The 16412-nt window shown below is 42.3% G+C and overlaps 1 protein-coding gene across 3 annotated transcripts in view; it reads left to right on the top strand.

Moving 5' to 3' along the window:
* The window catches only part of LOC135911023 (solute carrier family 35 member C2-like), an 84049-nt gene that overhangs the window by 10724 nt on the left and 56913 nt on the right, over window positions 1–16412 (top strand). For all 3 annotated transcript variants that reach the window (XM_070527102.1, XM_070527115.1, XM_065443109.2), the window contains exons 3-4: window positions 10549–10621; window positions 12503–12671. In XM_070527102.1, the coding sequence (XP_070383203.1) occupies window positions 10549–10621; window positions 12503–12671 (242 nt within the window). The remainder of the gene's footprint in view (window positions 1–10548; window positions 10622–12502; window positions 12672–16412) is intronic.

Genomic DNA, 16412 nt, shown 5'->3' with positions numbered 1-16412 from the left:
GAAAGTGTGGCATCATTCAATGAAAGCAAACTAGAGCAATGTATGTTACAGAAGACAGTGACTTGTTCACAAAATATGAGAGTGGTCCTTGCAAAAGAAGTCAAGGCCCACTTATTTTATGAGTACCTGCTTCTGTGGCCTAATGTATGGTGTTCTGCAGCTGAGCACAAAGTCATGACCAGAGACCAGATGCTTATGCACTAAAGCTGTCATTTAAGGCATATGTAGGCACTAAATACTGTCATTTAGGCATGTATAGGCACAAATAATAAGTACTTCCACTGTGCATCTGAAAATAATTTAATATTTTTCCAGGGACCTAACCCACCAAACCCCTGTTTTGTGAAATTCACTTTATTTTTTCGATAAAACAGAATGAGGCAAGTTGCTTAGGCTGCAAGATTTAACTGAAATTTAGTGTGACTAGACACTACTAGAAAAGTTCTGAAAGCAGTGACAAACAAGCAACTTAATCCTCCAGATTTCTTAGTTTCATGTTGTGCCTTTTGTCACCGAGTAGTTGTTTCTATGCAGAAAAGGAATGCTCAGCATCCACTGAAGTTAGGAGCACACATTTGTACTTCAGGACATTAGTGATTCAACACCCTCTGAAATTTTAGAATGTTTGCCAGTGGGAACCCTTGACAGTTCTTTTAGTAGCGAAAACCCCGGATTTTTGTCCGACAGAGATTGAAGTTTCACAGCAAGAGGTCCATTGGGGATGGGTGCTGAACCTTGCCTGAACATCCCAAGGGAGCCCCACATTCCAGATTAGAGTTGCACCCAAGTATTCTAGTTTCTTGATAATGTTGGATAAGAACACAAAGTGAGCGCACAGATACGCCAAGTCACCTTCAAGTGTATCGTTGCATAGAGCAGTTTGAGCCTTTCTTACAATGATGCTCTTGTCTGCTGCAAAGCTATTAATAACAGCCTTTATGCCAACAGAATGTTTGTGGTAGTAATCGGATGTCTTCAGCCAAGTTCCCCAGCATGTTATAGAATTATAAACAAAATGTGGATAGGACAAAACATGTAAAACAGCATATTTAGGTCCTGAAGATATTGTATAGGCACAAAAATCGAAATAGGCATTTATACGCACAAGAAAAGTTCCACTAAAATGCTCCTAAACCCATAGTTCATGCTTGTACATTAAGTAGGCACAATAAGGACATAAGAAAAAAGTAGGCATATTACCTAAAGTTTCAGTGTCTAGTCATGACAGTGGCCAGTCCTTATGGGGCCAGATATAGGTTTTAAAAAACACCAGTTGGTCGGAATTAAACCATAGCCCTCCAGTGCAGTGTTCCTCATGGACTACAGTGCAGTGGGTTGAACTTAAACCTCATCAATTATTCTTTTCATGAGTAACATACAGTCACTGCTTAGATTATGCAAATTCTTGTAATCACAAGCTTTTGATTCTAATTTAAGGCTACACACTACACAAGCCTGTAACAGTTCATGAAAGCACCATCCATTGTCGAGCACACTTGGAGCTGAGCTTTTAAAATGGTACTTCTTTCACACTACATCTGAGCAACTATACCAATTTTGCACTTGCATGTTTAGGGCAAATAAATTAAGTTATATTCTACATTATTAGTTTCTATGTTTTCAGACATTCTAGCTTATTTGGTCTCCTAAAATAATGGCTTTCTCCCGAGATGGCCACGTACACTTAATATTCCGACCTGCAGTGGTGGCTCAGTGGCTATGACATTGCGCTGCTAAGCACGAGGTTGCGGGTTTGGTCCCGGCCATAGCAGCTGCATTGCAAGGAGGATGGAGTGTAAAATGCTCGTGAATAGTCAAGTGTTCTACGAAAACTCGTCTGGCGAGAAAACATATTGGTGCTAAAAAACGTGCACTCGCCAAGAATAAAATAAAAATAAAGAACAGACGTTTCGGGGGCCGTACGGGGGTTGTCCATTAATCACAATGAAGATGTAAGCAAGGGCGCGCGGCTATTTATGGGTGAGGTGGCGCATCGTTCGGGTGTATATCTCGCGAAGATTACCCCGCGTCCTGTTTATCGTGTGTATAGTTGATTGGATGTAAAATGATTGTAAAAGCAAACGGGCAGATAAGTGTTTCTCTTTTGCGGTGATGGCTGCCGAGTCCCAGTCAATGATGTATCCAGTTAGTTCGTGATGTTCCGCCAAGGCATTCGCGGCTGTGTGGCCCTTGGCGACGTCATTCATGTGTGGCGACGTCATTAATTTAAACGGTGCTTGAAACAACACATGCATGACGTCGCCAAGGGCCACACAGCCGCGAATGCCCTGGCGGAACATCACGAACTAACCGGACACATCATTGACTGGGACTCGGCAGCCATCACCGCAAAAGAGAAACACTTATATGCCCATTTGCTTTTATTTTATTTTATTTTATTTTATTTACAATATACTGCAGACCGGATCGGTCCAAGCAGGAGAGGGTACATACATTTGTTAGTAAGCACTATGCCTTAGGATCAGCAACAATGGGGAAGTTATGATTTACATCGAGAAAATATAATAGCAAAACTAAACAGGGTTACAAAGCAAATACAATTTGTGAGAGTGTGTGCCCCAAACACAGGTACGTAGACAAAAAAGCACACTACGCACAGTTAATAAGTAATCATCATTTCTAGCCATACACATAGATACTTATATACAGGCTCTCAAGAAGTTGAAGAAAGGAGAGGTGAGTCATGAGGCAGGGAATTCCAGTCGGATATTGTTTTAGGGAAAAATGAATGTTTGAAGAAATTCGTGCGGGCAAATATTGGCTTGATGTTATGGCTGTGTTTATGTCGTGAAGGTCTGGTTGTGTCCCTTTCGAAGTAATCCTGTGGCTGAATGCCTAGTTTTTGAAAATACAAAGAGTGAAAAAAGCGCAGCCGGGCAGCCTTTCTTCTTTCAGCCAATGGCTCAAGGGCTGCCTGATGTAACATGGCGGACGGAGAGTCCCTTCGCTTATAGCGGTTATATATAAACCTTACTGCTAATCTCTGGATTTTTTCTAGTTTATCTATGTTGATTGTGGTGTGTGAGTCCCATACTATGCTGGCGTATTCAAGAGTAGGTCTAACCATTGATTTGTAAGCTTGAAGTCTAAGTACGCTTGAAGAATTGCCTAATTTATATTTTAAGAAACCTAGCTTTTTCCTTGCAGAGGAGCAGATGTTGGAGATATGGGATGACCATTTAAGATCAGACGTTAAAGTCACGCCCAGGTATCTGTATTCTTCCACTTGACTAATTATGTTGTCCCCAATGCCATACTTAAATTTCATTTTGTTGATCTTATTCGTAGCACATAAATAAACGGTTTTATCATAATTAATTGTCATATCCCACTTGTTACACCAGTCTGCAAGGAGCTGTAAGTTCGAATTTAGGACAAGTTGATCGGATACAGAATTAATGCTTTTGAAGATAATGCAGTCATCGGCGAATAACCTGGCCGACGTGCTTAGTTCCAGAATACCTAACAGGTCATTAATATATATATTAAATAAAACAGGCCCCAAGACTGAGCCCTGAGGAACACCAGAGTGAACATCTAAAAAGCGGGAGCAGTTGCCATCAATTTCCACATATTGTTTTCTATTTTGTAAATATGACATAACCCAAGCGATGATACAGGAAGGGATACCCATTTCTTTCATTTTGGTTATTAATTTGGAGTGAGGAACCCTATCAAACGCCTTGGAGAAATCCATAAAAATTATATCTACCTGACCACCACTGTCGAGAGTTTTTGTTAGATTATGTACGGTATCAATTAGTTGTGTAGTAGTGGAAAAACGTTGCCGGAAGCCATGTTGCCTGTTGCTAATTATTTTATTCGTGTCTAAAAAGCTGTTAAGGGATTTGAGTATAATATGCTCTATTAGTTTGCAAGGAATAGAGGTGAGAGATATAGGGCGGTAATTATTGATTTCCGATGGATTTCCTTTCTTTAATACGGGTACAACACGCGCAACACGCCAGTCATGGGGTACGGCGCCTGACTCTACAGATTTTTGAAAGATTACGACAAGAAATCTGGCCAGAATTTCTGCATACCTTTTTAAGAATGCTGCGGGAATGTTATCAGGGCCGGCTGATTTTTTTGGATCCAATCGCAATAGAAGTTCGGTAACACCTTCCAAAGAGATGGTAATGGTGCTTGCGCCATCACTAACGGACGTGTTATCAATCCTTGCATCAGGTCTGGAAAATACGCTTTGGAAATGGAGGTTGAACCTGTCTGCCATTTCCTTTTTGTCCGTGACAACTTCCCCATCGACCGTTACTTAGTCTAACTTTTCATTGTCCTTATTCGAGAGGTACTGCCAGAATTTTCGAGGATTTTCCGTTGCAAAACGACCAAGTGTCTCCGAAAAATACCTGTCTCTTGCTTTTTGCAGTCTGAGCTTGAGGGAGGCGCTTAATTCTGTAATTAGTGACGCATTTTTATTCTTCTTCTTCCTGCAACGCTTGATCTTCCGTTTTAATTGTATTAGTTCTCGGGTTAACCAAGGGTTTGTTCTCCCTAGTTTCTTTACTTTTTCCAGTACAAAGTTTCTTATGCAGTAATCGCAGAGGTATTTAAACCTCGCCCACAACGCATTTACGTCGTCCTCACAAAACGATAAGAGGGCATCTTGCAGGAAATGCATAATGCGTGGGTTGTCTGCTGCGTCAAAATGCTTTGCAGTTTGTAATTTTGGCGTGGACGTTCCCAGTTGGCGAGGGAGCATGCAGTTAAAGTAGACCAATTTGTGATCAGAAATGCCCTCGTAAACTTCAGTAATGCAATTTTTTATGCCTGCGGAACATAAAATGAGGTCTAGAATTGAGGAAGCTGAACTAGTTACGCGTGTAGGAGAGTGTACAGTCTGGACTAAATTATACGCTAACAATATATCAAGTAATACTTCTGAACTATGCGCATCGGGGGGACTAAACTTCATGGTGCCCCAATCAATGTGGGGAAGATTAAAGTCACCTGCAATTATAATATTCTGATGTAAGTACTTTTCTAGGTAATCATATAATTCCAGTAGATATACTGGTCCCGCCCCAGGAGGCCTATAGATACCAACAATAGTTATTTGGTTACCTGAGAACATCAGCCTACAGGAAACGCTTTCATGAAAGGTGGAAACATCGGGCAAAAGGACAGAAGACAATCCAGCCTTAACGAGAATCGCAATTCCGCCGCCCCTCGTGGTGCGGTCCTTTCTGTAGCATGTGTATGAAGGCGGTACGGCGCAGCTATCAGGAATGTCGGCATGAAGCCAAGTTTCAGATATAATCGCCACGTGTGGATCATAGAAGAGTAATAACTGTTCGAGCCGGTCTTGCTTGTTGCACAAACTTTGCGCATTCAAACATATTAGTCGAAGTGATTTTTCCACAACGCGTGCGGTGGTATCTGTTCGTCAATCTTGGGACGTGTGGGCTGCTTTGCGCAGCAATACCCTGCAGTTGTTCTGCTCGTCCCACGCATAAATGTTACCATTTACATGCAGTTAGTTGTAGACGAGCTTTATTTTATCACCGGGGCGTTTTTCGCTCTTATAGGATTGCCAAAGCAGTTTCCTTATTTTTGCAGTTGCCTGCGAGTAGTCTTCAGATATTGACACTCCGGAATCTTTCAGTTTGTGGCCATTTGTAAGTATGGCTATTTTTTCGTTGTAATTGTAGAGCCGAAGAATAACAGGCCTAGGTTGATTATAGCGTTTTTTGCCAATTCTGTGTATACGTTCCAGAGAATCAATATTCACTCCTAGCTTGTCCCTGCAAATGTCTTGAAGAAGCTTTCTTTTAAGATCGGACCGGGTTTCACTAGCATCTTCCTTTATTCCGAAGACTACTAAGTTATTCCTACGGCTGCGGTCCTCAAAATCTATCAGTTGTTTTCCCTGTGCAGCCACAACATTCTGTAAGTGCTGTACTGTTTCCTTGAGCTTAAGTATCTTTTCTTCGTTTGCCTTGGATAACGCGAGAACTTCGTCTAGTTTGGACAGCTTTTCGTTAATTTCAGCAAGAGTAGCGTCGCGCTTTGAATCGGCAAGTTTCAGACTCTTTAATTCTGCCAAGATTGCGCAAAGTGTTGGTTCATTATCACCGCGAGGACCGGGATTCGTTTCCACATCACCACATAACAGAAGTAAGAACACAGACCAACAATCATCAGGAATGCTTATGCAAGTCCGAGGGCACGGCAGCATCACAAGACCGTAACAACTGGTACGTAAGCAATGATATCAATTGTGAAAACTGATCTGCACAACGAGCCAAGCAAAATGTGACATGTTCCGATGAACGCTGCCGTGCCCTCTAAGCCCATGGGGGTTGATTGCAGCCTTTATAGGGGGATCCGGTGACGTCACTGCCCTGTGGTTCGAGTGCAGTGAGACGCTGATTGGCTTGTCGTAGTCCAGATGACTGTCAGAAGAAGTCGCAGTTTCCCAAGCATTTCTTGATTGAAGGTTCCGCGGCGCCTGCTCTGTGGAAGCCGGGTGCGCAGAACATGGCAGCGGCCGGAAAAGAAGGAGCACCTGCAAAACGAGCCAAGCAAAATGTGACATGTTCCGATGAACGCTGCCGTGCCCTCTGAGCCCATGGGAGTTGATTGCAGCCTTTATAGGAGGATCCGGTGACGTCACTGCCCTGTGGTTCCAGTGCAGTGAGACGCTGATTGGCTTGTCGTAGTCCAGATGACTGTCAGAAGAAGTCGCAGTTTCCCAAGCATTTCTTGATTGAAGGTTCCGCGGTGCCTGCTCTGTGGAAGCCGGGTGCGCAGAACATGGCAGCGGCCGGAAAAGGAGCACCTGCACAACGAGCCAAGCAAAATGTGACATGTTCCGATGAACGCTGCCGTGCCCTCTGATCATCATTTTATCATCATGCCATCATTTATCATCTTTTTTTCATCATGCCCTCTGAGAATCATTTTACATCCAATCAACTATACACACGATAAACAGGACGCGGGGTAATCTTAGCGAGATATACACCCGAACGATGCGCCACCTCACCCATAAATAGCCGCGCGCCCATGCTTACATCTTCATTGTGATCAATGGACCCGTATGGCCCCCGAAACGTCTGTTCTTTATTTTTATTTTATTCTTGGCGAGTGCACGTTTTTTAGCACCAAAATGCTCATGAAACATGCTTTGGGTGCAAGTTAAAGAACCCCAGGTGGTCAGTTAATCTGCAGCCTCCCACTACAGCATCCCTCATAAGCTACTGTTCAGTTTCAGGAAATTAAACCGCACAATTTAATTAATTAGCCCAGTTTTTTTCTGCTTGAGAATTGCAATAACATTTTAATAATTTTTCAGACTAACTTCAGGTTACTTGACAGGATGTATAATTAAATTAAGTATTGTCAGAAAGACATAATTCAGCACTTTAAAACAGACTTTTGCATTCTAAAAGAGCATGCTCTACTATGTTCACTGACATGTCAAGAATGCAGGATAGGCTTCTCTCAATAGAGTGTGGCACAACTGTTTGTGTTTCCATACTTCAAGAAGTAGCCTTCTTGAGATGCCACTAGCACAAGAAAAGAGGTTCCCAGTTCTGCAACAATGAGCACACTTGTGCAGCACCCACACACACAAACAACCAAAATTGCCAGGTTTGGGGATGAAGAACACAGCTCACGGCACAAACGGGTTGTGTGAAAGAAACTATGAGCGGGGCTTTTTGACCTCCCATTGAAAGTAACTCCCAGCACCTCTCCTTTCTGTGTGGGAGTGCATAATCTCCGATATGATGCACCATGATTAATGAAAAACTGAATGGCCTACTTATTAACCTTTCCAAGGCACGGGTACCATTCACACTTTGTGAAAAAAAGCTCCTCGACACTACCAGGTGGAGCTTTTCCTCTTTCTTCCTTTCTTTCTTTCTTTCTTTCTTTCTTTCTTTCTTTCTTTCTTTCTTTCTTTCTTTGTTTGTTAATTATAGACATGTAGATACAATGAAATAGATAACACCACTTAGATATAACATCGCGAATTGACAACAAGGACTCACCACTGGCTTGGTAGGCAATAGGTTAATTGCCACCAGTGGAACTTGTGGTGGCAGGGTTGACCTCCCTTAATTAATGAGTAAGGTTCAGGGCACTGAACCACAGGCCACTGACATGTTCACAACAATAAAGCATCTGAGCATAGCAAAGGCAGGCACGTAGCTTCAAAGAATAAGGAAGGAAAAGGTGTCTAAGACAAAGTAATTTGCATGTAGGCATGTTCCTTTTGAGGGGCACTTGCTGGATTATTCTTGGCCCATAAATGGCTACAGGTATTTGCTGGGAAAGGTGACTGGGAATGGTAGATTGTTTATTGGAGCAGTTTGCAGTTCTTTCATTTAGAAAAGACAAACTGCAGATCTCACTTATTCTGATAAAGGGTTTGTGCCAGAAACCATGCTGAACATAATTTGGCAAGGAATTTCCTGCAAAATAATGAATCTACTAGGAGAACAGTCACCACCTTCTGGCGGCCAGCGACAAAAATATGGTGACAATGGTTGTATACATGAACCTGTTAAGGGTGAGAATGGTCAGTGCTACCAGGTATCTAGTGAATCAGAAGCAAAACTGTACTCCTATAAAGGCAGTTCCATTTGGGGGAAAAAAAAAAGACAGGAACAAGAACGGAAGTACATATTTTTATCATTTACCATCCAAAATAGACGTTTCTGGCCGCAATAAAATTGGTGCTAAACTGTTCGTTAGCCGTCACTTCATACTCGCATGCCTAAAAGGTATGGCCAAGATGCATAAAGAAGTATACACCTACCTAGAATCATGTCCATAGTAATTAGTAATAATAATGATGATGATTATCCAATTGAGGTAACACAGAAACAGGAAAATGCCATACTGTGTTAAAAAGCCTGGTTATTGTTATCATTTTATGAGAAATGAATTAAGTGTAACTGAGGCACTGTCTGATGGGTTTTCATTGACCATGGAGGTTTAGGACAGTTGCTTCTAATTGTAGTGCTATGATCTGTGTTGTGAAATCTTCATGAAACTTTGTTGCTAGGACTTGTCACATTATTTTTAAATTGGCACATGTTACAGCAGGGCAATTGATCAGTTAACTTTAAAATTACCTAGCACTTTAATTATTCATGTTTCTTTTCTGTTAAATATGGCTCTATTCAATAAGCTGTGCATGTGTACCTAAAATTCTGGTTGCAGTTGTCAGCAGATAGTTCCCCTGTTCAAGTAAACCTGGTCTTGTGTGATCAGGGATTTTCTGATGTTAGTCAGCATCAGTAGTTTGCATTTGCATTTCCATACCATGATGGTCTAGTAGCAGAGCATTCACCTCATATGCATGAGATATCACAACTGGAAGCCCACTGGTTTTTCCAACAAGTAGAAATTACCCTCAGTGTTGTCATTGGCTGCTTGGTAAGATTTGCATCTTGGAAGTGAGCCTTATAAAAATTTTCCTGTGTTGCTTTCTGCACATGTTTTTAACAACCAACCTGCCACTGTGGCTTAATGGCTTTGGCATTGCACTGCATAGCATGAGGTCGCTGGTTTGATTCCAGGCCGTGATAGCAGCATTCCAATGGGAGCAGAATGAAAAAAAACTCGTGTACCATGCACTGGGTGCCGGGCATGGTGGCACCATTCCAGTGGGAGCGGAATGAAAAAATACTTGTGTACCATGCACTGGGTGCATGTTAAAGAGCACGAGTTGGTCAAACTTCATCTGGAGCCCCCTGCTATGCCATACATTATAACCAGATCATAGTTTTGGCACATAAAACCCAAGCATTTTTCTTTTCCTTTACAACCCCAGAGGGCCTTGTAGTCGAGCCTTTGCCATGAATGTTGGAGACAGCCTAGAGCTGCAGCTAGAAACCTACCAGTAAAATTGCATACGTGCATGCCCCAAGCCAAATGCTTGGCTGAGATGTAACATGGAAACTTTCTGACATGTCTTTCGTGTTTTATCTGCCTATCATTACAGTGGTGTTTGGTATAAAAGCAGTACATATGGATATGCGGCTAGTGCATATTTCAAACAGCCTATTTCACAGAGTTGTCCAATTGTAAAGTTTGTTCTCTATTAGGTGTTTGTGAAAATAAATATAATAAATAATTCAATTGATTGATTAAAGGCTGGCAGATAATTTAGGATTTAATGATGCCCAGCCCTGGCATGTGTGATAGATGTACATCTGCACATTGTATATGCTAGGAGCAAGGCACATATGTATGTAGCTTCAAGTCACTGTCACAATATGAATTAATGTCACTGCTCATGTGTTAGTGTTGCTGGCACTCTTTTTCACTTTTTCTCACCTGCCATATTGAGAATTATTAGCTATTCCTTGTGCCATAGAAATCTCAAGACCTAATTTTCTAAAATGTGAGTTGCATCCTAATTATGCCTCTTACCTCTAGTATAAGCAGTCTTCTTTGCTAGTTGTTAACTTGTTACATAATGGTGTTCTGCCGTAAGATAACTATACGCACTCATGTAGCATGCTGCTGACTTGATGTCAATAAATCTTGCAGGTACACAATGACGAAATCTACCTGCATTATATTTATCTTAGGCTTCTCCCTGGTTTTTGGACTTGAGCGCAGGGTAAGTGCGACCTTGTTTTCCTTGTGAGCTTTTTTTTATGTTATTTTTTTTTCTATCAACAATAGTCTAGACAAGAGAAATTGAATCACCTCTGTGAATGAACAATGGCTTGTGAAATTGTGAAATGAGAAACTAAATGCATTGGGCAGATACATTTGAATGCTAAACAAAAAGCTAAAGAGATGTTGCAGACAGCATCTTTAACAGCACTCTAGTGCTGCTAGATACCAGAATTTTGGGGTGCTAACAACAAACCCACTTCATGGACACGCGAGTGAACAATATTGTAACTGCATAACCACATGTTGGGTGTTTGTTATGCGAGCAGCTTTTAGGAAAAATTACGTTTTTTTTTTTTTTTAAGACGATGCAATGTAGATAAGTATGCACTTTTCAATATTGTCGTTAGGGGCATCAGACAATAGTAAGCATACGATTATTATTAAGTATATTAACTAATTATGTACACATTGTCCACCAACTTTGTATTTAGTTCATTTGGGGTACATATCATAATTGAAAAATTGAGGTTGTTCTATGGGCTATACTCATGGACAGCTTTCTGTGGCTATGAAGGGAACGCTACGGGGACGGAGGTTCTGCACGTGTGTTACCGTGCCAAGTAGTCTGCCAGCATGTGACAGTGTTTTTGGTTGCTTGGAACAGATGCTGAATCAACGCAGCTTCCGCATGTGACAGTTTCTCATTTTCCCAGACGCAGAAGGGAAAAGCCACAAAATAAGTAAACATTTACATTCGGTGGTGTGTTTTGTCTTATTTGGCTGTTGCTAATAAGGTGTTTGTTTTTTCTTCCCCAGCTTAAACTAACATGGATTAAAATACGGGACTCTCTTCAGAAGCGCTCTCACTTTCCATGCTTTGCCTCCGTAGCTTTCTCTTCGTAGCCACAGAAAGTTGTCCACAAGTATAGGCATGTCCACCGATAGGGCTCCGTGAGAAAGTTGAAAGACAAAGTTCATCAAATTTTGCTATGATGCCTTCAGTCTTTGCTGCTTTGCCGCTGTGGTTAGGTTCAAGGCAATATTGAGCATGGAGGTCAGGCACTGTGTTTTTTTCCAACAAGTTATTTTGATGGTATTCTCATACACCTACTATACACTTCTAAAGACAGGTTTCTTTGTGTTGCAAGGTACAAATAAGCAAAAGGAGACAGCTTCGAGTCTGTAGTACAACAAATTAATGAAAGAAAAAATTGTCGTACGTCTGACTAGCACGAAGCTACAAAGAAAACCCATATGGGTTCTCAAAAACAAAAGCTTTGCAGTTGAGGAAAAATCCATCCTGGCCTGGGGAATCTTTTCTCAAAGCTTTTATTTCTAAGAAACTCATGTGGGTTTCCTTTGTAGCTTCATGCTATAATTGGGTAGATGACAATTTTTGCTTTCATGAACCTGTCTTATACTTACTGTTTTATGACGTGATTTGCCTATAAAGAAAGAAAGAGGCTCACTTCTCCCGACGATAGCTGCCATTCGCTACATTATGAGCTATCAGCATCTTTTGCAACTATGGTAGCATTTTTAAATTGTAGTGAGATGAGTTTATTTGTTTAGGCATAGGTATGCAGCCAGGTAAAAACCATTTCAGCTGCAACCACATGTTGCACATCATGTGATGTACAGACTGTATGCCTAGGATCTGAGGAGACATTCTTTTTTGCAGCGCCTGTGGTCTGTAAACTTTTGTCTCTGAGTTTGCATGTGTTCAGCCAAATTCTTTAAAATGTAATGAGCCTGTAGCTGGGCCTCCCTCGTAGTACTCAAGCTATGGTTTCAAATTCACCTTAAAAATTGTTGCACCTTGTTTTTACTACAACAGATTGAATACTGAAAGAGTGCCTTGGCTCTCTGTTTCTTGCAGCGATGTTCCCTTGTGTTCATTGTACTTCTAATAGCACTCGGACTTTTCATGTTCACCTACCAGTCAACACAGTTCAACACGGAAGGCTTCTTGCTTGTTCTTAGTGCCTCATTTCTTGCTGGGCTCCGTTGGACCCTTGCTCAACTTGTGATGCAACGCAAAGAAGTCGGTGAGTTGATAAAGGATTTTATATCAGCATGGATAATCTGCTTAATGGTATGTGTTTGTCTACAACGTGCTAGATGAGGTGGGTTACCAAGGATCCTGCACCTTGAAGGCTCCACAATGGTGACCAGCTCACTGGTAGTGATTTAGGTTTCAATAACAGATGGTTCACTGTTAAGTGATTTCAACCATTATAAAGCTCTTGTGTGAAGGATAATGCCTTTACCTGAACAATATAATTGTCAGAACATACTGCAGAGGGCAGCAGCACATAAAGGGCTAGGTAATGTGAGTTAAATACTAGTGCAATTCAAAAATTTTTTTAATGTGGGAGTTTTTAACTCTTTGCTTCCACCCTTTCGGCGCTTCACCGCGCCTGGTGTCCCCATGTTGTAAGAAAATTGCTCTAAAATATGCTGCAGATTTTAATTTTTTTTTACAAAGTGTCTGATTTATTTGATTCCCAAATAGGCCTCCATGTCCGATGTGGTAAAAAAACTAGAAAGTGAGCATAATAAAAGTTTGAAATGAGCGAGAACGCGGAGCGCACTTTTACTTGTTTTTGCACACAGAACACCTTTTAAGATTTTTAACGTGGCCCTAAAAAACTAAGCACAGCATCGAATGGTTCTGCTTTACAGTTTTCGGTGGTATGTGCTGAAAAAAATGAGCCCACTTGGAAGCCTGTACAGTTTTTTCGTGTCTGGTACTCTGGTTGACAATGGCTACAACAACAGAGCGGAATCTGATGAGCGGGAACTTTTCCATTGTTTTACAAGCAACTTATACTGCAAATGTAGACAAATATATCCATCTAGTGTCCGAAAACCAAAACAACTAGAAAATATCCCGCAACGTGCTGCCATCTATGAAACATAGCCAGAAACGGCCGTTCGTTGAGCAGACAGCGACTCGCCAGCTGTGGAAGCGAATGGGTTAACTGTCACAACCATGATTTAATTATGAGGCATGCTGTAGTGGGGAACTCTGGATTAACTGTGACCACCTGGGGTTCTTTACCGTGCACCCAGCGCATGGTACATGAGTATTTGGCATTTTGCCCCCCATCGGAATGTGACAGCCGCAGTTGGGGCCGAACTCGTGACCTCGCGCTCTGCAGCGCAACACCCTAGCCACTGGCCTACCACGGTGGGTACTAAAAGTGCATTCTATGGCAAATCAGTTCTGCTGAATCCCACAAAGTGGAGGAAGTTTCATGGAAGTGTAATTAATCACCCACCCAAGAGTAACACAAACTTACCACGTACCCGAGCACACGAGGGTTGGACCCTCCCATGTGTAGCCGTGCGCGGCTTAGCCGTGTCTGGGGAAAAGGGGATCCTGGAGGTTGAGCCGATGCTGGGTGTTTGGACCTTTAAGACCCCCCGGTGGAGGCAACACCTCTTTGGCCTCTGCTTCACATAGACGGCACCCCCGGACTGACTCACCCGGGGGAAATCGGTAGTTGCTTTTTCCTGTCTCTCTCTCCCTCCAGCCTTCGTCTTTCTCTCACTTTTCATCTTTCCTGTCTTCTCCTAGCTTCCGCTTACTTCCAATTTTTCCTTGCAGCAAGGGTTAACTTGGTGTGAATAGTCAACCTAGGTTGTTTCATATTTGGTTATAGTGATAACGTACAGCTGGCGTTTGCAGGACCTGTTTCTACAGTTCCTGTAGCATCCCCTTGTAGGGCTCCACTGTGGGTGGCTGGTGTTATTGCTGAAAACTACACATTCCTCTATGGATAGTTCCTTCCCTCCACTCCCTGATCGCCCTCAGAAAAGAGGGCGCACCCATGAAGTTTTCTAGTTTTTTGGTAGGCAAAAAGAATCCTTCCCACGTTTCCATGTCATTCATTCTGAAAAACCAGATAAACCAGTACGAACAATCTCACCCTTCCTTGTTTCCAAGTCATTGACTGAAGTCTTTGGTCCAGGTTATAAGGCGTCGAGGATGGCAAATGGTGATCTCCTCTTGGAGCCCCGCGATCAGAAACAGTGTGAGAAATTGTCAAAACTAGTGTCATTTGGGGAAACCCAAATAATTGTAACCCCGCACCGTACGATGAACACACCATGTGGGCGGCGGGGTATATTCCATCATCCTGAAAAGGAGCTATAGTCATTCCCATACTTAAACAAGGGAAACATCTGGCCTTAGCCAGCAGCTACAGGCAAATAGCACTAACAAGCTGTCTGTGCAAAGCTTTTGAAAAAATGGTAAACCGGCGCTTAATCAGCTTCCTAGAAAGCAACAATAAACTAGACCCCCTTCAATGCGGTTTCCGAGAGGGAAGGTCGACAATAGACCACCTTGTCCGCATTGAGGCAAACATTAGAGATGCGTTCATTCATAAGCAGTTTTTACTTTCAGTGTTTCTGGACCTAGAGAAAGCGTACGACATGACGTGGCGATACGGGATCCTCCACGATCTTTCCGCAATGGGCGTCTATGGGAACATGTTAAACACAATTGAAAGCTATCTGTCTAACTGCACTTTTCATGTAAAGGTTGGTAATGTCTTATCTAAATCATTCACCCAAGAAACTGGTGTTCCGCAGGGGGGCGTACTTAGTTGCACACTGTTTATTGTAAAAATGAACAGCCTACATACAGTCATTCCACGCGCAATGTCTTATTCCGTTTTTGTCGACGATGTACAAGTAAGTTTCAGATCTTGCAATATTGCTGTCTGCGAACGACAAGTGCAGCTTGGGATAAACAAATTGTCTTAATGGGTGGATGAGAACGGCTTCAAAATAAACACTCAAAAAAGTACCTGCATACTCTTCTCAAACAAGAGGGGGGTAGCACCACTGCCTAGTATTACGATCAAGGGAGACCACCTTTCTGTGAGCAGCCAACATAAATTCCTGGGAATCACTTTAGATTCAAAGCTCACGTTTATTCCCCATATTCAAAATCTGAAAATAACATGTTTGAAAACAATGAACCTTCTCAAGCTTCTGTCACGCACTACATGAAGTAGTGATCGAAAGTGTCTTTTGAACTTGTAATGCAAAAGGATATACAGTTGCGCGAGTTGGTACGGTAACATGATTTTGGCTTCTAGCGCGAAGTGGAACACGGACACAGAAAGGAGCAGACAGGACGAGTGCTATTCACATTGAAAAGAGCCCTGTGTACAAGAAATGTAATGCAAAAGGATAGACAGTTGGGCGAGTTGGTACGGTAACATGATTTTGGCTTCTAGCGCTAAGTGGAACACGGACACAGAAAGGAGCAGACAGGATGAGCGCTATTCACATTGAAAAGAGCCCTGTGTACGAGAAATGTAATGCAAAAGGATAGACAGTTGGGCGAGTTGGTACGGTAACATGATTTTGGCTTCTAGCGCGAAGTGGAACACGGACACAGAAAGGAGCAGACAGGACGAGCGCTATTCACATTGAAAAGAGCCCTGTGTACAAGAAATGTAATGCAAAAGGATAGACAGTTGGGCGAGTTGGTACGGTAACATGATTTTGGCTTCTAGCGCGAAGTGGAACACGGACACAGAAAGGAGCAGACAGGACAAGCGCTATTCATATTGAAAAGAGCCCTGTGTACAAGAAATGTAATGCAATAGCGTGAATAATGTGAATAGCGCTCGTCCTGTCTGCTCCTTTCTGTGCCCGTGTTCCACTTTGCGCTAGAAGCCAAAATCATGTTACTGTACCAACTCGCCCAACTGTCTATCCTTTTGCATTACATTTCTTGTACACAGGGCTCTTTTCAATGTGAATAG

Source organism: Dermacentor albipictus, chromosome 1 (assembly GCF_038994185.2).
Source record: "Dermacentor albipictus isolate Rhodes 1998 colony chromosome 1, USDA_Dalb.pri_finalv2, whole genome shotgun sequence".
Lineage (NCBI taxonomy): Eukaryota > Metazoa > Arthropoda > Arachnida > Ixodida > Ixodidae > Dermacentor > Dermacentor albipictus.
This window is presented reverse-complemented; position numbering and strand designations above follow the sequence as displayed.